Here is a 27914-nt window from a genome sequence, read left to right as displayed (position 1 = left end):
TCCTAGGGAAGAGTACAAACTAGGTAGTTTCCAGGTACTCACCCAGAATTTGCAAATATCCAGCTCTGTAGATGTCTCAGCTCTCCTGCACCTTGCCTGTGTAGTAACCTACAACAGCTCTACTTCTTGGTGCTTCTCCTGTTTCCTCTTAAGCCCTTATAAACATCACGCAATGCAACATCCTTTCACAAGGAGCTTTAAGCAAGGTTCAAAACACCAAAGTTCAAGTCAGCCTTTACATGAGGTGGAAAGCTAATGTAGCAGTTGACAACCTTTAGAGTTGAAGCTTTGTTAATTTTTTAGGACCTGTATGACTAGCAAGGAGAAGGAACATCATGAACAAGATCCCAATGAGTCAGTAAGGTTGAAGAAATGCCTCTCCTCAAATTGCAACAACTCTGCCAGCTGGTTAATACGCAATACTGAACACCTTGCTCACAGAAGATTTTTACTGGCTCTATCTAGAAGGCAGGGCAGAGTGACACCCCAGATCCCCCACAAATGTTTTCAGGCAAGGATGGAAAAAGATACTTTTTCTAAAGAATGCATGAGATAAGAGAGAAAGCCTTTTACTCTAGGCATCAGAAAGATTTCTCCCATGGCAAAAGCATTTAAGCTACGAAAATGCTTTTCACTGCACGTGGCCCACAGCTAGTCTGAAATTTGGTACCCTCATCCCATGCAACCCTTCAAGCTATCTTGGCAGGCTTTGTACCCTGAAATATCCTTACATCTTGCCCTATATCCATGACGCAGGCTGTCCCTAATGCTATAAACACTGACTTCATTCTTTATGGCACTTCCAAGTTCAAACAACAAACCAACAAAACCATACCTGGTCTTCTCAGACCAAGCACAAAGGCCCACAGGACAGTCAGCTTGCTGCTCCTTGGGGTGCTAACAGCGGGACAGACACAGCCAGCCTGCATCTATAAGCCTGACGGTCAGTTCTCTGCAAGGACTGAAAACACAGCATATTTATTGGTCCTCCAAAAGACACTGGAGACCCATCTGGCATTAAACAAAGGAAACAGTTCTTTTACTGCATGTGCCTCTCCCGGCCTCCAATCGCACAGGAGCACTTTCTTGGGAAGAATCATTTCAGCTCCAAATCGGATATCACAACAGATGCTGATTTAATGTTTCATTTTAGAGCATGTCTTCCATCCTGTGGCACAACAATCAACCAAGTTAATTTAAAATGCAGGTTTTAGGTCTGCAGAACAAGCTATCTAGACTACCATTTCAGTTTAAATCAGGCTTAGAGTGCTCACAGAACATTTGGAACCAATTTAAGGGGATTTACAATCGCATCACAGTTAAACCACTGTAACTTCCTTGTGCAGGCGAGCTCGTATGGCAGGCAAGCGCACATTTGTTTATAGTTTGGATGACTGCATGAGGAGAGAGAGGATGTCAGAAATAGCCTTTGCTTCACTGCTTGGGGATTTCACCACTGAAGGTTGAGAGGTGGGGAAAAAGCTTATTATTTCACTTGTACTACTCAAACACTAGAAGAAACCTTAAACCACTTTACACTGGGATCTGTCTCAGCTGCTCAATTCTAACAGCAGAGAATTTATCACCACGTACTGCCATGTCCAACTACTACTATGGAATTATGTCCAGAATTTATATGTAGGCTCTTCTATCTACCCTTAGTAACCCAGGATTTTTTTCAGGTGAATTATTTAATAAGTGAATGCTTTTTAACCCTAAGCTTTTCTTTTAGTCTTTCTTAATATATCCTAATCCCCAGAAACTCTATACAATCCATTTTTCACTGCCACAGTGCTGGCTCTTCAGATAAATTGAAGATAGCAAGTGGTTACTTGCATCAGTCACCTTGCCATTCCAAGTTTTTTTTTTCCACTGTCACTGCTGAAAATAACACAGAGGAAAAGCCCCAGCCTCCGAACTGCCCACGTGTGATACAGCCAATTCCTGGGCTGCACTAGCCTGTAAGTCCATTGCAAGGGGCTGGTGTTCAAACGTTTGATCCTTGGCACCTTCAATCATCCCCAAAGCTGTTCTCTACCCTCTTTGTGTTGTTAGTATCATATTCTATCACGAACACGTGTTTCTTTTGCTGAGATACTACAATGTCCTATTTGAAGACTACTGAATATTTTCTTCTTGAAGCAAAGAGGATTTGACAAGTTAGGAAACATTTTCTAAAATAAAAGCTACAGCAGCTGGATTTTAATCATCTCAATTACCCTACAATCAGCTTGCCCTCTTTGGGATCAAAATATTTTTCATGCTGCTGAAACAGAGCACAAGTTATTTCAACCTTCAGCTAAAACCACCACCCTGCCCCTGGAACTACAGTGCAACCATTTTACTTGTTTCCAGACTTCAAGGTTGGATACCAAGAAACAGACCACACAGGAGAAAGCAGGTCACTATACTCTATAGAAGCTTTCACCTTCTGCCCAGCGTCAAAGATGCAATGAGTATTGACAACGAGAGATTTTAAAAAGTGAGGAGTTGCCAAGGCTACTGTTGGGTTATTTTTCATTAAAAATAGGGTGCTTCTCTGAAGAAATAGTTCCCAATGCTTGAGCATTGGGAACTTTGAGTTTCCCATGATCAAAAACAAACAAACAAACAAAGATGATGAGGAAGAAAAAAAGCACCTGGGGCAAGGCAAATAAAGAACATGCAAGTTCTATGGCAAGTTCACAATATCATGTATGTCTGGGTATTATTCAACTCTAAAATCAACTTTTATCCATTCTTGGGGGAAGAAATTGCAGGTTAAGCCATAATTAAAACAAAATGTTCTCAAAACTGCTGTATTAATTTCCTCCAAAAATTAACAGGTGAGGAAAAAGAACATTCATAGTTACAGGCTTTAATCGCACTCAACGTCACTGTTGACGTCTCTCACAGACGGTATAACGCACAGCCCACAGAAGAGTTGGTTTGCTTGATATGGAAATTCTGAAACCTTCCAAGGTTATTTCTAATCCAGCACAATGAATCTAGGGCTGTGTTGAGAGAAGAGTAGACAACAACTTCAGTGTTTTATAAAGATGAACAACACATCTTGAAGCAAATCCTGAGCTGCAAAATAATTTATACCATGGCTACTTAAAAAAAGGCAAAAAAACCCACCACCAAATCACAAGTATTTCACAACAGCATAGTGCTATCTACTCCTCATGGCTGAAAGTGTTCCTACCTGCCAGTAGCCACTGCAGAGGTATTTCTTTTTTAGCTTGCTCTGCATGAACAATGCTCTGCATGGCAATCAGCTCACCAAAATTACAGATATTACAGGCAAATTGTTAAATCCCAGTGTTAGAAAGCCACAGAAGACATCTGTGTAAAAGCAGAGCAGGTAGCTCATCTTTTCACTTTTTAGTAATTCCTCCCACATTTCCAACCGAGCAAAGGCTTAGTTACTTACTTTTGTGGAATTCTTAAAATAACCAGTTAACCATAAATAACTTAGCTGCTGGTATTTGAAGACAAAACCTAACCTTGTTCAAAAAGGCCTTCTATAAAAGAAGTGAATTGGATTATTTCCTTGTGATTGAGATTTATTTATTTTTTAAATTAAGCTTCTAAAGAGTTACTAACATCACTTCTTTTCCCATCACCATAAATGTACAAAAGACAGGGAACTGACCACCACCAAAGGATCTTCAACTCTGATAAGGTGCATTATTCCCATGCTGGCATCCTTATTGTATACAATGTCACCTGAGACAGAGGAACCAGCAAAGAGAAGGCACTTTCTCCTTAAGAAACTAAAAGCAGAACACAGACTTCAAACCCCTACCTGGTGAGAACTTCAAGAAGTCAAAAGACAAGTGAAAAGTAGGAGGGGACGGGAGGGAAAGGTTAACACACTTTAAAAGTGAAGGCCTTGCACTGGTTGCCCAAGAGTGCACACAGACTTTTTGATAAATCTGACTTATAAGCCTCCTGCAAAAAGTTCTGTAGTTTAATAATTTAGCCGATGGGTGATGCTTTATGAACGGCATGCATCAGAAGTTATCGCCGGAAAACTGGATAGAAGCCCAGATGTCTGTTTAAGACCGCTTTTATTCCCTGCATTTTCAAAACATTGCATGGGGCTTTAGCTGCATGACTCAAACGAACTTAATGAGAGTCATGCAGCTCGGCCTGCGTATGCTGCTTTGAAAATAAAGAGGTGCTGCTCTGGGTTCTCATTTTGTGAAGATCTCCCTGGAGTGATTTAAAGCTGCTTTTTCCTCCCAGTCTTGTCTGTAAAGGTCTTGTGCACTTCCGATCACTGGCTCTGACAGATAATATCTGAGAACTCCGGACACCTCATTTTTCAGTCTTGTTCATTATACATTCAAAGACGGTTCTCAGAGCTCGGGTGGCACCACAGAGCCAAACAGTAAACAGCCAGTCAATTAAATTCAGCCAGTTGTGCACATGTGCTCCATCTGACAGACCTCGCAGAAAGTTACTGCAACCCAGAACGCTGCTGTGAGCACCGAGCAGTTATAACTGACTCCCAACATGTGCCATTTATTATGATTGATTACTACTTACCATAAGCCATTTTAATAAGCACACACGATCGAACTTAATATAGGTTATTCAGGTTCAAATAAAACTATCTGTGTATGCATAGTGTGTTACACACCATGCAAATCTCCACTGGAAAGCCATACAGTAAGTCATAATTTAAGGAAAAAGAGAACCATACATGGTATGTATCAGATTACTGATTTATCAATTATTTAAAATTCATTTTGCTATATTCGTTGATAAGCTAACAGAATAATTTAGTTGTATTCTCACCTATATTTTAGAAAGTTTAAAAAGATTTCCTCATTTTCTTTAAGCAGAAGTGCACATTTTTCCCTTTCTAAGCCTATGAACTGCCTGTTTAAACAACAGCTCCTATGATCAGCCAGCAGTTCCCAAATCTACATTCAGGTCCAAACGGACAAAGCCTGAGAAAGAGAACCTGAACTCTGCAGCGGTGTTACAGCAGGAGAATACAGGGGAATACAAAGATGCTCACTTTTCCATTTTCAGTGCTTTTTAATGACACGGGACACCATGCGATGCCATAACTCCTATAAAAAACTGTTGTGAGAAAGAGGAAGCTACACGAACAAGATGATTTCAGGGAAGACATATCTGTACCAGAAAGCACATAACATGAAAGAGATCACCTGTGGTAGGCCAGTAAGAATAAGTTCAGAGAAAGTCAACTACAGCACAAGAACATCTTTCCTTCATATCGGAAAGAAGGAAACAAACCGTGCACATCAACACTACTGATGCATAAGCTCCAGTTCTGAACAGTGCTTATAACCTTTACACAACAAGCCAGGACCTCCTGGAAAACACCCTCCCAAAACTCAGAGACCCTCCTGATGCTGACCAGGAGTGAAGTGATGGACACCACCACAAATGAGATGATGTGCATGCGTTTCCATAGGGTTTAGCCAGGACAACGGTTTCTTCTCAAGTTTCCTGCACCTCGTAAGACCCCTGGGCCCTAAAGAGGCTCATTCTACCTGAAAATAAACACACAACACATCCTGTGTCACCCTGGTGACAGCCTGTCTTCCTCGAGGCATTCCCCAGCTGCCAGTTTTGCACAGTATTGGCTAAATGCTTTCTGCACTGCAGCACGTTACAGAAAGACATCATCTATTCAGTGCACTAGGTTTTTATACTCTTTGCTATAGAGATTGTTTACAGGTAATTTAAAAAATATGACCTGAAAAAGTGAAAGAGCAATACCAGAAGTGAAAAGGCTTAGTAATTTCTGACAAATTACTGACAAAATTCAACCCAAACACTTAAAGCTGCACATCACTGCCAGCTGTATCCCAACAATGACAAAAAACCTGAAACCTTGTTGAATTCCACAGGCAAACATCTATCTGAAAGGCATCCCTGCCTTCCAAGAATACGCTATTACCCCTGTGTGGATGCTGGGTCACATCCACAGAAGCTCATCTCCCAGACATCAGAGCAAACACGCTTTGATAACACACAGAGACGTGTCTAGCGAGCTGAGTACATCGGGGAGCAAAGCAGGCACCATTCAGGATTCCTTTAGGGAACCAGAGCACACATCAGGAGGTCACCATGCAGTCCTAATTGCCATGACCAGAGCAAGACCGTGGGGAATTTGCCCAGGTAAAAGTGCAAAGGCTGTGTCCGAACTGTCAAAATCTCAGCTCCCTAGTCCAATAGGGATTGTTGGTCCTCAGTCATCCTCATACACAGAGGAAAGCTTGACATCCTTTCTCTTGGAAAGAAGTAATTTGTTCCCTTGACGGAAAAAGGGAGGTATTTCCATGCACAATTTTCTTCAAGTATTGCTCTTTATAGACTGTACAAGAAAAACCCATGCCAAGTTCAGTTCCCTCAAACAATGAGCCAGCAATTGTGGCACCCAACACCTCCTCCCTCTCACCTCTCTGCATCCATACCAACTATCATGCTAAAATCATGATGCTGACGATAATGACACAGTCATCAAGTTATTTCAGGTATTTTTACCTAAAAAATACACTAAAAATCATTTGGGGGACTTGCTAGATGCCTAGAAAAAATGTGAGCACAGACCTATGCACTAAGGATATAGATGGTCTCTACTAAAGAGTGCCTGTGAGTAATGTGACGTGCTTCATCCTTCACTTGGGAGTCAGGGATTCCTCTTCACAGCAAAAATCATTAAGAATAAAGATATAATCAAAGTCTAGGATTAAGTCGTAGTTTCAGTACACTCAGCAGGAAGGCTCAAAGTGTGATTAAAGGCACCTGACAAACAGTAATACAGCTACAGAACCACTGCCCACGCTGGTAAAGTTTCAAGACTTGGTTGTTGTTGCTTTCTAGCCATTTTAGTTTCAAAGCATTAGCTAGTGGATAACTAACAATGGCTGCCCAGGGAAGTAGTTGAGTCACCATCCCTGGAGGTCTTCAAAAGACGTTTAGATGTAGAGCTTAGTGATATGGTTTAGTGGAGGACTTGTTAGTGTTAGGTCAGAGGTTGGACTTGGTGATCTTGGAGGTCTCTTCCAACCTAGATGATTCTGTGATTCTGTGAAAACAAATTATTTAAAAGAAACACTAATAGTAGAACCAAAGGCTGCTCCACACACTCAGCACGTGTCAGTCGCCCAGGATGAACACACTGCAGAAGAGCCACAGGAGGTGGATCACTGAAGTAGTTTTGCTTTGCTGTTCATGGGGCTGCTCCTCAAGCTGAGAAGAGTGAGACAGAACTAGGATCACTCCAACCACACTGCCAGCTTTTCTGTTTTGACTTGTAAGGAGTAAGAAATGGCCATCATTATGATGCTGAAGTTCTCCTTCCACATCTGAAACCAGACAGGTGCCTAAAGCCAGGGCTGACTGCTGTTGTCAGTGTGTGACCAACTGTGAGAAAAAGCAGGAAAGGAAGGTAACAGGGGGGTGAACCCCCAAGCTGCCACCCAACTCTGCGATGAAGAGTACCAATCTGCACAGCACCCAGAAATGCCGCACTGAACGTCTAGACTGGGCGAGCTCAAAGGTGTTAGCTCACTAGGCAGCATCTATTCAAGCTAGAGTTTTGTTCTGAAATAAATGTATTCGTGACCTCTGAGCAAATACTCTCAGCAGAAAGTAAAGGAAAAGACCTGCTCATAGTGAAAATGGACTGTAATAAGTTAGCAGTTACCTTAGTCCATCCCATTTTACCTAGATAAAAGCCTTGCTCCAGTGCAGACCTAGGGCTGTTGACATTTGCCAGCGACATTTCTGAACACTTCTGCAATTGTTACTGAAGCTCAATCCACTTGACTTAGGGCACCAAGAAGGCACCTATGCTGAAGCTAAAGACAGGGACTTAAAGAATGTTAAATATGAATCAAGCCAAGGTCAACCTTTTCTTTTAAAGGTGAGGGAGATTCCACACTTCACACAGAGCTGAACCATGGGAACACCCACAGGAACACAATGATCTGAGTCCAGTTCAGAGCTACAATTTGATAGCAGCAGATCCTTTGCTACTCCCGCCCTTACTGACCCATGGGATGTTTCCATCTCCTCAGTGATGAATCAGTTGAGGAAACCTGAATGACAGAGGTAGAAATGGAGGCAGAAAAGAATGATGTGAACAACCTCGCTCTAAGTTTTGCCTTCCAAGCAGAAGTAGCATACACTGCAGATTTCCTCAGGGGCAGCTCCAAGGGAAGTTTGAGTGATTACATTAAAAAATCACCTGGCTCTGAGGGCAGGATTTCTTGTGTGTACCAAGGAGGTGGCCTTTCAACACAAAATTCATGTTAACCCATGCCTTCCACTCACATGATATTTCCTAGAAATAAATGCAGTATCTTCAACTTGTTGTCAACTTAAGAAAAAGACAGAAATTTACCTTAAACTTTATATTACTACATAAAGCAGGTATCAGTATATTGGAGAAGGGGCCACAAATGACTTCTTGCTGCAAGTGAACTTGCCACTCTAGAGAAGAAGGAAATAGTGAGATGATTTAATTTTTACCCTTTACATTCAGTAGCACCAAGTGAAAACATTTTACTTTCCTATATTTGTAATTACAAAAGCAATTGGCTTGGCTCCATCAGGTTTATCTTCCTAAGGCTACAGATAGTCTTTCACAAAATTTTATTCACATCTCAAAATAAATTTCAGTTAAATATTAAATTCTTGTTTCAGATTTTTGGTGAACAGACAACACTAATTCAAATACTGAAAATATTAACTGCAATACCTACGTTCTACTCTACTCCTTTTAAACTTTCATTAGCAACTGGTTTGTTTTCAAGATGAGGGATATTGGGATTTACAACGTCTGACACGCTGCAACTATATAGCCTCCTGCTGTACATACAGTGGGGATTTCAAAATAATTTGGGAAACAGGTTTACGCAAGAGTAATGCAAACACAGAAACAGCTCCTCTTTGAGAATACATCAAGGACACAAAAGGATGTACAAAGCGAAGTCAGTTCAAAATGCTTGTCAGGAGATAGGTGAAGCTCAAGGATCATTAATAGAGTATGTTAAGCTGTTATTTCTCCAGTGGAGCTGGGCTGGACTTCTGTTTGAAATACTAAAGAAAGTCTGGAAGTCTGTTTTCCTTCCTGCAGGACTACTATTTTTTTTTTCCCCTCCCTACTCTTCTTCCCCGACATAGCGGAACAACTGTGACTGATAGCTTTCAGAAACATGCCATTTCTGCTTCACAGCAGACAAACATTTTTGCAAATGGTAATCCAAATACCTTAGGGTGGTGCATACGCAACCACGCACATGCAGTTTAGGTGCACATCTCTCCTGCTCTGGAATGAGAAAGCCATGAGCACTACAGAACAACGTGTGCATTTACAGGACAATCCCTTAAAATCTCTAATTGTAACTAAACCAGAGAAGAATTCATCATCAATTATGGAGTAGTGAGCACCTGAACACCACCAACACTAACCTGAATGATTTTTCAGAAATGCAGCTTCCTACAACAGTTTGTCAGAGCAGATTAATGATTTGGGGGAACATATTAAAACAAAAAACTTGGAGGGTTTTGCTTTCTATAATTAATGTTTTTCTGCTGATTAATTGATCAGTTAGAATACTTTCTGTCTATTGCTACAAAGCCAATGTATTGAACACAAAATCCTGTAAGAAGATATGGTACCGCTCCCCTCAGCGACATAAAAACACCACTGACACTAAAACAGTTTTTCTAAAACAAAACATCATATAACCGTTTCCAGCACGTAAAATTTTACTTCTGCTACTATTTGTCAAAGCTGAAAGACTCGGTGGCAAGGCAGAGAAGTGGAATAATAAGGGATTCTGTATTTTACTGCCTAAGCAATGTTTCAAGTGGGGGGGGGGGGGGGGGGAGAAGATATAAGGAGTACTATCTGCTTTATGGTGTTATTGCTCCTAGCACAGGAGCCAGACCTGGAATGGACTGAGCTTAAGGCTTCCAAAAGATGACACCGCTTGAGGACCCCGGCACCCAGCAGAGGAAATGGCCAACCCTCTGAATTTACATCAGCTGCAGAAGTGCTGACAGGAGTTGACAGTATTTTTTATTATTTTGACATCTCAAAAGAGCTGTTTTCAGTAACAAAGCCTACAAAATCTGGCTAGGGGAACTTCATATTTGCAATGGAAACAAGAGCTATTTCAATGCAATACACAAGCCATTATGCTAATGGTGTATGAAGAATGATATACGACTAAGCAGGCAGTCACTTGCCAAAATTGCTTTTTGGAGCAGGATACATACTCACTGGAGGAGTTTACCGTGACTGATGCCAGTAGGAGAGGAAAAAACGCAACAACAAAAAACCTACACCCTTAAGCCAGGCAGGTGAAGGCCTATTTCTGCCTGTTTACAAGAACCACATAGCAATTACTTCTGTCCATACCAAAGAAATCACACATTTCCTGTCCACCATCACGGATTCCAGCTCTAACTCCAAATGGAGAAACATTATAATTAAAGTTCCAGAGATCTTCATTATTTTTAATGTGACAGTAGATGCAGGAGTAATGCTAGATTTCACATTATGGATGTGTGTGCAGCAGCAATTTTCCATGCAGGAATTTTCCTTGCAAATGGGAAATTTAATCAGACGTCTGAGCACAAACCCAAATGCCTGAGCAGAGGATTTGCTTCAAATTTGCTGATCAATGTCAAATGAATACCGCTGTGGTTAAAGGAAGGACTGGAAACATCTCATGAGCAGGACTCCCCAGCCACCCATCAGCAAAACAGGTAGAATCACAGACTCAGTCAACACAAACAGAAGAAGCCGGTCACCAACACTCAGGTTACAGTGCAGTCAGCAACACGAGGAGTGACAGGCAATAACCAGAGGAACGGGGTTGACTTTCTTAGTTGAATAGTTTCTTGAGATGAATAGTTCTCACCGATGGTAGCCATCCTGACAGTAAGCAGAAGCAAGCCACAGAAATAAGCATCGCCCATGTAGGTGCCAGCAATATGTTTAAGTATCAAAACCAGTGTGCTAAAAGCTCCATTATTTTGTGCATTAACCTCTGAAAAGGCAAACAAGGTAAAGACATCAACGCTGAAGAGACAACAGACTTTCTCCTCAAGGAGGGAGTGAATTTAAAAGGAGAGTTTTGTGCCTGTCAAAATGCCACCCCCAACCAAAACATGCTTCACAAACCCCACCACAGACCACCAGCGTACTTTCCCTTTTCCCCAAGCCCAAGCCCACAGGGCTTTCCAGGCTTACACCTAACTTTTCATGCAATAAAAAAGCAAACACAGATTTCCAATCATAACCCATATTTTAGAGTTCTAGCTTTTTTCTCCTACCTTCCCTAGGATGCTGTCCCAGCAACATCAGGCAACTTAGAGAGAACGGTAGTCCCTTGAAGCACTATTCTGTTTGCAGCTAACATATTCCTCCTTCTTCCCCTATATTTCCTACCCCCATCTTCTTATTTAAACTCAGCATGAATTAGGAACTGCTCAAAAAAAAATGAACTCTGCCAGGAGTTTCACTGCTATCATTTTATCACTCCTCCCTTGCAGGAATACCTTATATTTTAGCACAAGCCAGCTCCTTGCTGCCCAGATGGCTTAATGCACATTCTTAGAGCTTTTTTCCCATCCCTCCGTATCCCACAAATCACACACCATAAAACCCAGTAATTCTACATACGTTCTATTAAAATTACAGCCTCCAATGTATTCTCAGTTTCTGAGAGATCCCAGCTTCTCAGCACAACGTGTGACAGGCCTACAAAAAGGGGTCTCCCTACCCCAGACAGCCCTTGGGGATCATCTATCACTTCTCAGCTTCCTTCCCTCTTCCCCAGCTCTGCATTTGGGATGTCTTTGAGTCAGATACCCAGACAGCCCTTAAGGGAAAATCTGGTTCAATATAGGTCCCGAAGCAGTTATGGCACAATATTATTAGGAAAATAATGAACACCAGCTCACCCCCCCACCTGCCTCTAAAGTTTTGGGCTGTTTCTGCAGATACACAAGCAAAAGGTTCTACCTTAGCTTATTAAACTACCAGGTACACATATCTGAAAATACCTACATTGCTTCTGATGAAAGACTAACAAATAAAACAAGAAGATCATGGGATGAGTCACCAAGAAAGGACAGTAAGATCTTGCACAAAACAACAACACCAGAAACAAACAAACGAAAACCAGACGGACAGACTTTGGTCTAGAAACCAGGAAAGCACACTTGGCTATATCCCATAAAGATGCCCAAGTCAGCTAGCTAGACTGTGTCCCCAGATGAATTCAGCTCACTGTAACATGGAAACCACACCTCCTGAAGGGAAGCCCACTCCTCGCATTAGCTCCCTCCTCATAAAAAGACCTCTCCTCACTCAAGACCACCCCATATAGCACAAGTGCAGCAGATTAAAATGTCACTGTCTCTTTAAAAGCTAATTAGAAATGTAAGAACTAACTTCTTTTCGCAGATTGTAATAATTAACTGATAATAAGGAAATAGAGCAGTATAAAGAAGCTGCAATGGGGACAATCGGTGTGCTAGCTTTGGGGAGTTACCACCTAGCAATGGCCTCAGCACAGATATGAAAAACAAGTACCTTGACTGCGTGCTAATCGGCTCCTTGCACGTCTGGTAAAGAACCCAGATTTGGGACAGCACCGCCAGAAGAGCTGGTCCTAACCATTGTTCAAGAACTCCTGTTTGCATCAGCAACCTGATCTGGCTGAATCCTAAGCTTAAAAAGAGCATCCTGCAGCTGTGCAAACATGAGGGCCTTGGCAAGGAAGGGGTAAAAAAGAAGATGGTTGAGGGAAAAAGGCAGATCAGACTGCCCTTTTTAATGGCAGCATGCATATAGGTTGGATTAAAGCACAGCCCAGTCATGGATTCAAGTGATGGTGGAAGGTAAGTCCAGCTTGTCATGCACAACACCGCTGGGGGTACACTTACTAAGGGCAGGGGCACCCTGATGGTGAGCGCTGCACAAAGCCCCCAGCGCAGGGAGCTGCTGGACCCACCTCAGCAGCATGGCACGGTGCCACCAGGAGACTGCAGCAGGCAAACGTGCATTAACGATGCCACTATGGAAATCACATCTCAGAATGTCCTGCATCTCATGCATTCACATGTTCATTCACAACACTATATAAAAAAACAAAAACACACACACAGAAAGGGGAAGTAAAGCAACTCAGTAGGCTACCCCTATCTTGTCTACAAACTAGGATGCATTAATAGGCGTAAACATATTTCCAAGTACGAAACCACATGCAGTTTTTAACATTAATGAATGCCAGCTGACACAAAGCACAGGCTGACTGTCATATTGCTTAGCCACTCTAGACACCTGTCATTCCTTGGCAATGAAAGGGAGAAAAGGTCAAGACACTGCTAGTAAACCCAAAGGGGAGACTCACTTTTCTACCAAAATTGAACTTGACAGGAACCATCATCACAAATAATGCCGAGAGGTTCAGGTGTTACTGGTTATTGATGGCTTGCACTCCTGCTGCTGCTGAGCTGTCTGCATATTTTAGGGAGTTAATATTAATAAAAGCAACCTACACTGCCATTTATTAAGAAATATAGCACTTTGTTTTTTGGATGAGAACATACAGTATTAGCTTTTTTTCTTTGCACATATTTATATAGTTTATAAATATATATACTTGCATACCTATAGTTAAATATATATACTTCCACTGAATCCCTGCAGAACTTGGACACTGCTAAGGCCAATATATTCCATCTTCTCACTTTCCAAATCCTTAATTGCTTTTGCATGAATGCAGAAATCCAGCAAGAAGATAGAAAGTAAAATAACAGCACATTTGAAAATTGGCAGACCAAGCTTTGACCTCCTTCACTCTTCTGACAGCATGAAGTTGTCAGTGTCTTTGACTCGATGGGGGCAGAACAGGACTTTTGTAACACACACAACATACATGCATCAAGACCACTTATCCCCTGCTTTTCCACAGACTGGGCTCCCGTGCCTTTTGTAGTATAGTTCTGGGGATTTAGCTTAAGCCCGTGATTAGTGCCTATAATGATGTTTACATTCAATGTGCAAGTACACACACAAGTTTGTGTTCAAATTCTGGAGGTCTCAGCCTTTAAGTGTAGTTCCCAATTCTCTTCTCACTTGCCTGATGTAGTTTACAGAGAGCTATCAATCCCGATTCGGAAATGCCAAAAAAATGCATTGGTCCAGAACATCCTTCCTTCAGTGCAGTTGTGTTCAAATTGAACAGGTCCAAGGAAAGGATCTGGTTCAAAGTACTGGGGAAGAGGAAAATGAGTGGAAAACATTAGGAGAATGACAACAGCACATACTGGGGGGAAAAAGCAGCAACTGATTCATTTTTGACATCTTTTCAGAAAACTAAGCATGACTTCTGAGTTACACAGCGATCACTAGGCACCATGGCTTGCTATTTCTATTGCATTTTAGTATTTTCTAAACAATTTTGTTAAAAAGACCATGGAGGTGTAAGAGACAAACAATCACATGCTCTCTAGTGCATATAAATAACTAAAAGCTTATAAATAGTCAAAATTATTTGCACTGTGCTCAGCATCTTAACAAAGAACGCACAGTAACAACGTGTTTGGGACAGGTTACTCAAAGCTGTTGCATTTGCTGCATGCTATCCACAGTCCAATGCATCCTAACACCAGCTCGAGTAACTGATGCAGGATTCCCTCACAGGAAAGCCACTTGGGGCACAGAGAAATGACAAATCCTATACTCCTGTCCCAGCCCAAAGATCCCTAGCTCCTTATAGGGAAAAATAACCCTAGGCTCACATACAGAGAACAGTGGTTCTTCAGCAGAGGCTGAAAAAACACATTTGGAAGCGATGCTTATGCTGCTGCAGATTTGCACCATTGACTCATCATGGAAAATGTGAAGTATTTTCATTTATTTTAAAAATCTGCTCCTGACGGGCAAAAAAATCTGGTTCACGACCTTGAACTCATGGAAACAAAACCCCCAGCCCACATTCTATAGTTTTTCTTTCACAAACGTAAGCCACATATTTTATTCTAAATCCTGTACATGTACTCAAACTAGGTTACAGATGCCTTTTATGAATCCCAAAATAATCTCTCTAGTGGTTAATTAGTGAAACTGGATGGAATTGTGTTTTTTTTTTTTTTTTTAAATCATTACTGCTCATCCAAGTGAAATGGCAAAACTGTTTTCTAGCAGCATTTAAAAACAGAGCTTGTATTCACTTAAATTTGGTCTCTGCCTTAGCTTCCTTGGGTTATGATCCTAAAAAAAAAAAGAAAACAAAAAACCTCAAACAATCAGGACAAACTTGTTCATTATGTAAATACTGTAGAAAAAAGTTTTATATACATGGATTGCAAATTTGAGTCCTTTTCTTTCTCTAAAATACTGGTGACAACACATTTTTAAGCGACTGTTTAGAAGGCTTTTGTAATCATCTGCAAAGCAATATTAAGACAGTAAAGATTTTGAATGCATCAATAGCATGCATTTGTGCTTTGAGATGCACTATAAAACACAGCAGTTGAAAACTGCTGGACTGCAGTGGTGCTTCTGGACACGCCAAGAAAGTTCCAAAAGCAACAATTCAAAAGGAAAAGTTGACACGGATACTGATGTTTGACAAGAACTTGGGTAAGGGTATCACTTTTGGTTGGCTTCACAGAAACGAAGAGACAAAGTGCCTCTAAAAAGCTTCTAGAAGATAAAACCCAACACCAATACAGGATGCTTTGGTGTTACCATAAACTTATCCATGCTCAAGAAACGTCAAGTAGTACAACCTGTTCATACCACTCAGGCACACAGATTGCAGTCAGACGCAACTGTATTCATTTCAGACAAGTGAAATGCACCCCATACAGACTAAAACACTTTTCGTTCAAGAGCACATGGCAATAAACAACATCTTTTCACAGGATTTGGAATAAATTTTATTCCCTTTTATTCCGAAGATATGTCAGGAAAGCAGAAAATGTCCTCTACTGCTCTTCAGCGACTTCAGTGGGACCTCTCACAGCAACAAGCCCCACATTTCCAAAACCAGGCTCAAAACCAAATTTCAAAATACTTCAGGTGTAAATAAAAAAATATAAATAAAAGATTTAGTGAATTTGTACAGAAGCATGACTTGCAAACAGATTGTCTGCCACATCACAAATTCTCTGGCCCTACTTAAAACAGACTTTACTCAAGAAGTTCAAACCTCTCTTCATGCCTAGGCTAAGTAGGGTTTTAAATCCCAATGTAGCACCTGTGTTTAACTGCAGCTGCTTGAGTAAAAGTTAATTTAGTCTTCCAGGGGAGAGAAAAGCAGAAATAATTAAGTTGCATCAAGCTACAAAGCCCTGATGCTGATAGGGCTGTTGGGAACAGCATCTCAAAGCTTCTAAACCAGAGAATTAATCCATTTGTTCCGATATGCTGGACAGACATTTTAGGCAGGTCTACCACCAAGCTGTCTTTGGCAAAATGTAGCCTCATTTGCATTGCCATTTTCAAAAGGAAGTAAACTGCTGTAGAAATACATTTTGAGTGTAGCTATTTATAATACTGAGGTAGAGGTAAAAAGACAAGAAAACCTTGCACCTTCGACGTGCCAGCCCCATGGCTTCAGTCCAGTAGGAAGAAAAAACTTCATACATAAAATATGTACAGGACCTTACTCTGCTCTTCGTTATTCCCACATAAATCAGGAATGTCTCTAACTAAAGGAATTCTATAGGGATATAGACCAGATATAAAGAAAACCAGTACAGGTCCAAGATATATTTGAAATAAGCTGTATTTTATCTATATATAGATATAAAAATAATATTTATATTACATACGTATTTTTTCATATATATACACACACCCCAAAATATATATATATGGTGTTGGATTTTAAAATAGCTTTCTCAGAATTAGTCCCTTTAGTGCAGTAGGAAAAATATTGCTAATATCAGCTTGAATGTGTTGAGCACAAGTTATTCCCTCATAAGGCTTATTTGCCCTTGTTAACTTCGATACGAATTTACAGTTTGGCCATCTTTTTACCCACAAGTCATGTCATATACACTGAATTGCCCTAGCTGTGTAGGCAAGCACGATCACCTCCCCTTTATTTTTATTGAAACACAAAGCTGTCCTATATTACTGAGTTGAGGAGGTCATATTTTTCAAGTAAATATTTAAAGTCATATGAGTTATATTTGATAGGAAAATTTGCAGCTTTTGGAAAGAAAGTGGGGTTGAAATCAAAACCAATAAACCTTCAAGTTTTAATGCTATATTTGCTTGAAAAAAAAAACCAAGTTTGGGTTTTCCAAATATATATAGATTTCATAAAAAGTACATGCAAACTTTCTTGCCTTTATTTATTTATTTATTTTTAAATGAGTAACTTCGGTAATGTAGCTTTAGATTCCCTCTCAAAAGCTTCCTCACATCAGGGTTATCTGGCCATTGTAATTGGAACTCCCTTCTAAACATCAGCTTGCATTTTCACTGGTAACAAAGTTAAATTGGAAAATACCTTTGCTGAGGACAGTTAGAGCATTGAAGAACATACTGCTCAGGAGATGGCTAATGTTTCATATTTAACAGCCTCAAATGTAGAGAACAGCATTATTATTGTTATAAACCCTCCAAATAGGAAATTAATTTTTTTCAAAGCAAATTAGGCAAAAACTTTAGAGGAAAGATATCACTGTGCCTTCATGCCCCTTCTGCTTCAGGTATATGAATATACAACAAAAAATGGATCCAGTAGCTCTGAACTTATTACCTGCCAAAAAATAATATCACAGCAGATTTCTTCTCAAAGTAGTCTGTTACAACACGTATTGAACCTTCCACACAGGAGTTCTGAGACCAAGCTAGGGAACTTGATCATTTATAACGATAATTGGAATCTTGAAAACTTACAAGTTTAGTTGGTTGTAAGGTGCAGCCAAGTTCGTAATAAGGGTCATAGCAATGCTGGTACGCTTGTTTCATCACTTTTGAAAATGGTTGGAAAAAATTCAAACCCAGCCATTTATTAGTTAATTTTGTTTTCAGTCAAGATGGACTGCTCTCTAATGATTCGCTCTGAAATATATATATATATATATCTTACTAAAAAAGATAGGAAAATTAGCATGAATTTATCTTTGTGACTGATTTCTTGGAAACTCTTGAGATTAACATACTCAATTAGAAATCCAAAAAGCGAGGAGTCAAACATGGATTAAAGCTGATGAGACTAGCCTATAAGCAATTCTGACAATTTCTTCACACAACATGGGATTGAAATATGGAATAAACTGTCAACAGCAGCAATATAAACTAGGAGCTGTAAATCAGCTGAGAAGGAATTAGGATGCATTTAAAAAAATACAGTGCATCTTTAACCACTATCTAGACAACTATCCCTCACGATATCCTTGTCTCTAAACAGGAGAGACATGGATTTAACATACAGACTATTCTGTGGGTAAGGACTTGGCTGGATGGTCGCACCCAAAGAGTTGCGGTCCACAACTCAACGTCCACGTGGAGATCAGTGACAGGTGGTGTTCCTCAGGGGTCAGTGTTGGGACCAGCGCTGTTTAACATCTTTGTTGGTGACACGGACAGTGAAATTGAGTGCACCCTCAGCAATTTAGAAGGAGTGACGGCTTTAAACTAAAAAAGGGTATATTTAGAGTAGGTTTTAGTAAGAAATCCTTCACTCAGGGTGGTGAGGCCCTGGCACAGGCTGCCCAGAGAAGCTGTGGATGCCCCATCCCTGGAGGTGCTCAAGGCCAGGCTGGATGGGGCTTTGGGCAACCTGGTCTGGTGGGAGGTGTCCCTGCCCATACCAAGGGGGGATTGGAATTAGATGATCTTTCAGGTCCATTCTGACCCAAACCATTCTGTGATTCTATGAATTCTGGATTAGGTTGGCAGCTGCATTTTCTGGTATTTGAAGAAGTCTGTCAGGCTATTTCCAAGATCTGTTTTATGTAACTACTGCTACTAAAGAATGCTTTTTTGAATTGGAGCCTATGAACAGTTTTTCAGAGGGTGGGAAAGGGATAATGTTCTGTGTTGCTCCAGGTTTTCTACTTCTGTGTGTTAAACCTGTGTACGAGGCTGAAACAACCCAAGAAGAAAAAAAAAAGTACACAAGACTTGTTTCCTGTTTTTCCTAAAATTACAAAGGGAGGTAGTACTGAGTCTCACATGTATTGCTATTCAGTGTGTCTATCACTGTGCTTCCCAGGCCTAAAAGTTCGATACTACAGCTTACACAGATTTTCTGCACTTTTAAAATTGATTGGTATTACCCAAGCTGGAAGGTTTGGATTCCTTTCTTTCTACAGGCTTCAAAAAACAAACAAACAAGAACAAGAAAAACAAACCCCACTTTCTGATAAAATTCAGTTGTCTACCTACCCATACATACAATAACACAATAACACTTCTGCTCCAGACAGGTGGAGATTGTATGGCACATCTGGCAGTCCTATACTGCTCCCTGTGAGCCCTGAGCATCCTTAAATGCATCTAAATGGACACCAACCACAGAGGGTTCTTCTAGGCACCTAAATTTACACCTGCCATCTATCTTAAGGACACTGAGTCCCACTTTTTGTGTATCTGAAAGAATCTGTCCGTAGCAAATCAATTACTTACTAGGGATATGATGCATTTGTAAGAATTCAAAAAGCCCTATTTTAAAATTGTTACACAAATTGAAGTCATGCACATCCCTATTTCGTTTCATCAGGATACAGAATTGTGATAAGCTTGCACAACAACCTAGTATAAGCGCATGGAAATAATGACTATTAAATGCCTACCCAAGTATTTTAACAGGCAACTGAATAATTTGAATGCATAATCATGACAAGACAACTAGCTGCCTGTATTACTGTTATGCTTGTTTAGGAATTTTACAGGCAGATGTTCTTAATCTTAGCCTAACACTGGGGGAAAATACTGCACTGTTAACTTTTAACAAAGTTGATTTTTATGACAACAGTTACTGTACTTCAGTCCTCAACTCATTCCAAAAATCCCCATGCTTAGGGTTTTCTATTGTCTGGCTATACCCTTAGAGATGCAAAGCCAATTGGAAACAGAAGGCAAAGGGATCTAGGTAGAAGTCAGATTATATAAATCAGGGAATAAGCATACAGAAGTGTTAGAGCTGTATATTTTTTAGTATCACATCAGATACGCTTATTTCTGCATGCCATTTGGATAATAGGGCCAGAATCCCCATGCCTACGTGCTGTATTTTTAAAAAATGTGTTTCACAAAGCATGAAAACAAGAAAAACAGGAGGATGAAGCAGGCCGAAAAGATCTCATGCAGCAACATTTCAAATGCACTTTCACAGCTTGTTCTATCAGCCAGTCTGAAGTGGTGACCACTATGAGCGTGTAGAGCACTTCACAGCTCTCGTAATCAGACTTTGTTGGACTCACAAAGTCACCACCTATTTAAAAGCAGGTCTGCCTATGCATTGTGTTTACTTGGAATTTTTGGAAGATTTGAAAACTCAGCTCTAAAAGAGAAACTATGATCACAGTGTTTTGTTCTCTAATACATATATCTTGTTCAATACTGCTCGTGTATAAGTTAAGACCTTACCTCTAAGCCTCCATAAAGAAGCATCTTTCAAATCTAGGCTTACAATTTATCTCTGGATGCTTAAGGCAGAAAAGAAAATAATCCAGCTGCAACTTACGTGCACCATACACTCCCCCTCCCACTTTCCATTCAATTCTGTCTCTGTTCTAGTTGAGTCTCATGGCCCTGCACTGCCAGACCTTGACACAGGGACTTTTTTTTTCCCTGCAATATATAAAGCAAGGGCATTCCATTCTTAAGCAGGTTTCAGATGAACAACATGCTCCAGTGAAGTATTGATCACTTCTTTCCTGCACACCCTCTGTTGACCTAAAAGCTATCTTCCACGCTACTGTTTCCCCAGAACCATTCCCAAATGCCTTGAACTCTTACCTGATATTTCTGATATCGCCTTTGATCTTGCTGTGTTTCTACTCCTCCAAGCATGACATGAAAGCAACATTCCTGTATTGTTTTACATTTGAAATGAGCTATATTTCAAAGCTCTGATGTCATCAGGACAACTTTATATCATCTCCAGTGAAATATATCTGCTCAACAGATGTGAAACAGATCTTTTGTTTCACTACTCAGTTTAAAGCCAGAAACATAAATAATTGAATGAGATGGTGTTTTGTAATGATGCCCAGGTATTTGCCTGTCAAGTCTTAAAAAGCCAAAACCTTACTGTTGACCTCCTGGTTTAAGGCTGATTCTGAACAACTGTCAATCCAACAGTTTTAGTGCACATGACTCCTGCAGCCACACATGGAAATATAGGAATTAAAACCAAAAAGGGGGCTTTATATTTGCATTTTATCCCTGTAGGCATCTTGTTAACTTTCTAAATAGATTCCCTTACCAGGGTGAGGAGGTGGAAGCTCGGTGGGTGGAAGGCTTGGTCCACAGGACCCACCGCATCCTCCAGCAGTACAGAGACCCACCAGTACATGCCTCTTTTGTTTTTAATTTGTATTAGATTGAGACTCATATTTTCTAAAAAGTGAGTGGGCAAATTAAGAGAATGTCAGGAGGACAACGATGAAGAAATGCAAAGGGGAAGAGAGAAAAGGCTGGACAAAGGAGAGCAATATGAAGTTTCCAGCTGTTATGCCAGGCCAAAATCTTCTCCAATTTGACTGTCACTACTTCTCCACAAGTGTCAAAATTCACCTTTTAAAAAATATGTTTAAAAAATAAGAAAGCCAATACTAAGACAACACTAAATCAAACAAGGGAAAATGCAATCTTACCTCCATTTCCCCTGTAATCCCAGACCACAAGGCCTGCCTTCTGTTATTATTTCTCTAGCTGCATGAAATTGTCCCGATGCAGACACATATTTTAGTTATTGTCAAGGTAGCTGAAAATATAGTTTATGGAGGCCCTCATGTCTCCACAAAGAAGCAACCATTGCCAGAAGGTAAAAACCAGCCTTAACCTAGGAGCATCTCTTAACAGTAAAGCCCATGATATCAGTCACCTGCTCAACTTTAATCTACTCTTGAACATACACATACATCTCTGCAACTTTTTTGTCCAGACATTTTTCTGTCCGCTGAAGATTGAGTACCATCATTTATTTCTCTCTATGATATTTGTAAAGCCTCAAGGAAAAAAAAGTTATGATGAGTCCCAGTGCTTCACTGCTGCAAAGTTCATTTACATAAGTCTGACTACAGTTATTCCTCAGGTGTTAAAGCTTCATGGAAATAGAACAGATACAGTAACAAAGGTATAACTGACAGTCTGTCATATTGACCGAAGTGCTTTTTGATTCAACTCTATAAATATTTACTCGGTACAATCCTTTAGAAGATTAACTTAGAATGTAGTTCAAGTTCAAACCCCCGTTTCATTACAATGCTAAAAGAATATTCCCTGTACACCACACATCAAAGCAGGACGTACAGGTAAATATTAAGCTTGTCCATAGTACTGGGAAGCAATCAGGAACATACTATATGCAGACACAACAGCACAATAGCGCTGGGCACTGAGCTGCTATTCCCTCGAGTTGAAGGCTGGATTCCCTCGTGGCGCTTCTTTCACGAGAAGCACTCCGTACCACAAATTGATCAGCCCTCCTGAGCCTCATGGCAGAAATACAAAACAACTCAGCTTTATTTATGTAAAGCTAAGAAGGGAATTAGAGACCTCTTCCCTCATTCCCCCAGACCTCTATGGCATTTCTTCAGTTTCCAGTCAATTCGGCTAGTTTTACAGTTTTGGAGGTGAAGTTCCTTCAAGCCAGAAATAAAGCCGACTCACCACAGGAACTACAAACAAATTGAGCTCTTCCCATTGCTGGGGGCCTAAAAGATTTCTTCTTTCTGTTGCTCTATTTCCCATAAGCCTTAAACTTTCTCCCAGCTTCTACACACAGAGGAGTTACCGGGGTGTGGGGCTGAAGCGAGTCGTGCATTTTGTAGTGCTCAAGCTTTGGACGGAACTGAATCCCACTCTTACGTGTGGAAGTCAAGAGACCCAGAAGCTCATGTGCCTCAGTACCACATGTGGACAGAACTGAACACAAGCTAACACAGCACAGAGAATGTTTGACCACATTCTCAGAGCAGATTTGCATCCTATGCATTTTACAGCAACTTCTTCGGCTAATAAAATCACTCCCTATAGCAAGACGATTAAACTACCTCAGACTGGAGGCTCCAGAGGCCTTCACGTCTCTTCAACCCCTTGCACAGCTTCTGACACAGTAGGATATAGTTTAGTTAAATAACATTCGATGCAGGACTTTTAATGTATTTGTCAGACCACAGTAAATAAAACAAAAACATACCATGCTGTGATATGAGTGAAACAGGTTTTTCAAAACTAATTTTCAAAGGCAGAAAATAATTTCAGAAGGAAAATGCCAATTTTGAAGCTGCTAAGCATTTTCTGGACAATTCAGGAAAACAATATTACCCATGCTCAATAAAAAACACTAGACAAGTTCTTTTTACTTATATTTCTCATGCACAGTAATGAACACCATTGTCATCAACAACACTTGAAAGCCTTTACTAGAAACCGTGAGTTACTATCAGCCAAAATCAAGTTAAGGACTATTTCAGACAGTTAAACAACTCAAACCTTAGTTATCATTGAAACTGTGGTAAATTTGCCTCAGAGCTGTAAAGGTGGCCTCTGCAGTAGGGTAAGAACACACCTGTGAAATCTCAGGAATGCAGATCTAAATCTGGCAGAAAATCTAGCTAAAGAAGTGGAATACAAACAAGAATTGGATGCTTAAAATATAGAAAAACCAACTCCTCACATTATTTTTACAAATCCAGAACTACATGTATACCACACAACCATCCTGTGCTCACTCACCACAGCAACCTGCCATTATTTTGACAGCACAGTTTAATCTGTATTGAAATTATAACAGTAGAGATTAGAACTAATTCAGAAACAGTTAACAGAGGAAAAAATGAAGGAGTTAATGGAGAATATCTGTTCTCTAAGAGCCAAACACCATGCACAAAAGATGATTGGACCCTGAGGGAGTCAGATATACACACACTGACCATGATATGATTCACTGAATAGTAAAACATTACTTAGCCACTATCTGCTATAATCTACATAACTGGCTGCCTAATTATAAGTGTTTTAATTTTCTTACTATTAACCTCATTCATGCCTGCTTAATTCGAGGAAGAAATAGAAAAATGAATATATACACACATGGAAACATGTAAATAAAACTTCAGTGAACAGTGCAGAATTCGCTTTACCAGCAAACTTTACCAATAGTATTTTTTGCCTATTTTATTATTTGCCTGAGTGAGTTCCTTCCAATTCTTTTAAACAAACTTTTGATTTAACTTTATCCTCAAATTCAAGTTTTATAAATATAAACGCTATTTAATAATTCAAGTGTTTCCATGAATACAAAGAAACTTTCAGTAAGACCACTTACACAGCAGGGATAAACCTTTTCCTTGACATCTCATATCCAAGGCTTCACTGTACCAAAGCCTTCACTTTTCCTTTTGCAAAGGCTAAATGATTCAAGTGTACTAACTTGAAAACTGTTTCCTTTCCCAGATTAAGTTGTTAAATATCAAAACAGATGTCAGTCCTTTTAGCTCAATCCATTTGGATAACATTTTCCTTTTAGAAAAAACAACTTGAGGAGTAAGCACTGCTAAAGCCCATCCCTTTAGTTACTCCTACCTCAATAATATACAAAACCACATTCTTGTAGAAGCAGTATAGTATGCACTTGGTAACTCGGTTGTAACTCCAAGCTCCATGGACCAACAACAGCTTCTCCAAGTAGGAAAACTGAAAGAAAGAAAACAAGTTTTTACATATATGAAGAACAGTTTAAAAGAAAAGAAAAGGTTAGAGTAACCTCTCCACCAAAACGTTCAGATAGCTATGAAAGCTGTTCAAGTGCAATATTTAAATATTTTAGCAAAATGCTGGTGATGACAAATAATATTTACAGAAAGTCTTTTTTTGCAGCAAAACCTTAGAAACATTCAAAGTGGTCTTCACTGGCTTTAAACAGCAAGAAGTTGTCAATTACTATTAACATCCTAATAGTAATATCAGGCAAGGTTAACATAATATAGCCATGTAAATTAAATAGAAATCTAAACTCTTAATTTCCTGGTCAAAGTTCACTGTATGAGGGCTTACAACATTCAGGACATGAATTTCCTTCCTCCGTGTTAAATTAACGGTCTCAAATTAGAACTGCCTTGAGCTGAAATACAACGTGCAAAGGAAAACAACTGCAAAATAGATGTATGCAATCTCTTATGGAGAACAAACAATTTATCGGCCCACTAAATGTATTCAGAATAATCACATTATAGAAAGCACCTAAAATGTTTTACAAAGAAGTAGCATATGCCCAAAAGGACAAGTAAATGAATCTAGTGGCTGTAAAAACAGATACTTTATAATGTTAGTCTGAACCACAGATACAGCTCAATTCAGCTTCTTCAGAATTCAGCAATTTTGAAAATGGATTTAATTTTTTTGGTTGGTTGGTGGGTTTTTTTTGTTTGTTTTTGTTTTTGTTTTTCCCGTCTCAGAAGCAGTCTCACAATGCAACCTAGGAAATGCATAATTTTCTAGTCTTGGCTTCATCAGGAAACCTTTTTATGGCCTGCAGCATTCTTCTTTTGTACAGAGGGCTCAAACCAGGGACTAGATTCACCATTCAGCATGTGTGTACCTGAAGGGCTGTTGTACACTAATGTGAGACCATTATTTGCTTGGCTTCTTTTTCCATGAGGGGAATAAAAATTGACTTACTAAATGTAGAGTATAGCTCAGTTATTTTAACCAAAACCTACTTGAAACTTTCAAAGCTACAATAATGAATTAGGACTGTCATGAGAGAGCTCTGCTCCCATGATTTCCAGCACTGAAGTCACTGAACCACAAATCCTGTAAGAACAGCCTTTCTGACATGCATCAGCAACTCGGATTTGTTAGGTTATGCTAGCAAGAAAGAGGGAGAGAAAATAAAAGTGAACCAAACCTCACGGTTCAGCTTCAGTCCAGCTTGAACCAGGACTGAAAGCGGGGCACTCACGAGGCAGTAGTTAACCTACTAGCTATCTACTGCCTCAGTTAATATGCACCACTACTGACCTTTACACAAAATTCGCTGACAAAACACATCAGCAGTGATGGGAACCTTCCCACTACATCCTGACATGTCACCCCAAACACCTGTAGAGAACAGATGCACCCTAAAAATTCTCTGCTGACTCTAAATAGTGACCGTCTTGGATGTGGTTCTCTTTGCAGTTCAAGGCCAGAGGAGAAATCTTAGCATTAATAACTCTGTAGTGTGTACACTCATGAAAATGAATGCACTACGGAGCACAGCATGTTAGTAACCTAAATAACGTAGTTCTAAGCCTGTATACACTGTGAACAGTCCTGCTAGGAGGTAGCAAGAAATTGAATTTGTTTTGATGCTGATGATTGAACCAGTGCAAATGCACAGCTCCTGGCATACTCTAGTGACTGTGGGGACAGGGCTCTACTAAGACACTTCACTTGTTCAGGCACTGCTGCATTTATGGATTTTAAAAGCAGAACAAAACACGAACATTCATCTAAGAAAGAACTTTCGCCTAGTTAACGCTCTCTAGACAGCAGATGCTCTCTGGATTAAGACGATAAAGCTTTTTACTGGAGAAAAAGTTATTCTATTCAATTCTACTACTGTCTCTCCAAGCAGTTAGGTCGTTTGATTTGGGAATTCTCTAAATATGGATCACTGGTGCAATATCAGTTCAAGGGAAAAGGATGATTCAAACAGATGCTCCTTGCACCTGTGGAAGCTATTTGGAGCAGAGTCAGACGCAAGTTGCCTTTTTATTTTTGTTTGGTTTATGCTTTGATTTCCCCTGGAATCCTGAATGAGTCTATACAGAGACTTTCTCTTCCATAAGTGCCTACTTCTGGCACTACTGTATTTGAAATACCATTTGAACATGAGATGCTACACTATAGTGGTTATTTTAAATTACTCAATAAGAACATACTTTGCCTTCAAGGCATGCACACACAGTAACAATTCAGTGGGAGTTGTATGTCTTCGTTGAAAGAAATATACCCCACGGAGATCAAGTTTTTCTTTTAAACACTTTCTTGAAATATTCCCATATACTACTAGTCCTTTTTATGAGAGGAATTATTTTATATCTTTTCTAACTAGCATAAACCTTTTCTGAATCATTAAAAAAGATACAGTTTCATAGTGTTTTACTAATTTTTGAAAGTTTAAATTCTGTACTAGTGCAATCAGCTTCTATTTCGGATCGAACTAAGAAGATTCATTGCTATTGTCAGTAACTCCCAGTCAGGATATAAACCAAGAGCAACTTATTTCCCACATGCCAACATTAAGTCCAAATGCATGTTTTGTTGTTGTTGTTTTGGTTGGTTGTTTTTTGTTTTGCTTTCATTTTCGTAATTCAGAAGCAATACATGAATACAAAGGGACTTCAGATTTAATGTTACTGCAACTAATGCAGAAGAAATTAAGTGTAGGACATGCTTTTTGTCCCTCTGCAGACAAAATTCTCACTGCTTATGCTTACTTATTAAAATGGAAGTAATGAATTATCTGAGGAAGTAAAAGTAAAGAGTATTTGATTAAGTTCTACATCTACGGAAGTTAAAAACAACAAAATGATTGTGAGATATCAAAGACTATGACTATGGCAGTTCCTATAATGCTGCATATTCGGAATAAACTGTTTATGACAGAATGAGCCCTTGATAAAACAGCCTAAAATTTTCAAGGTAAGTTTGGTGGAAGGTGTTAGTTATT

The 27914-nt window shown here is 39.8% G+C and overlaps 1 protein-coding gene across 8 annotated transcripts in view; it reads right to left on the bottom strand.

Moving 5' to 3' along the window:
- Positions 1-27914, bottom strand: part of LOC308188390 (phospholipid-transporting ATPase IB-like) — a 302947-nt gene that overhangs the window by 119954 nt on the left and 155079 nt on the right. For all 8 annotated transcript variants that reach the window (XM_080577315.1, XM_080577312.1, XM_080577316.1 and 5 more), the window contains one exon: positions 24782-24892. In XM_080577315.1, coding sequence (XP_080433441.1) covers positions 24782-24892 — 111 coding nt within the window. The remainder of the gene's footprint in view (positions 1-24781; positions 24893-27914) is intronic.

Source organism: Anser brachyrhynchus (genome assembly GCF_964034855.1).
Source record: "Anser brachyrhynchus genome assembly, chromosome: 1".
Classification (NCBI taxonomy): Eukaryota; Metazoa; Chordata; class Aves; order Anseriformes; family Anatidae; genus Anser; species Anser brachyrhynchus.
Note: the sequence above shows the minus strand (reverse complement) of the source record. Positions and strands in the feature narration are given on the sequence as shown.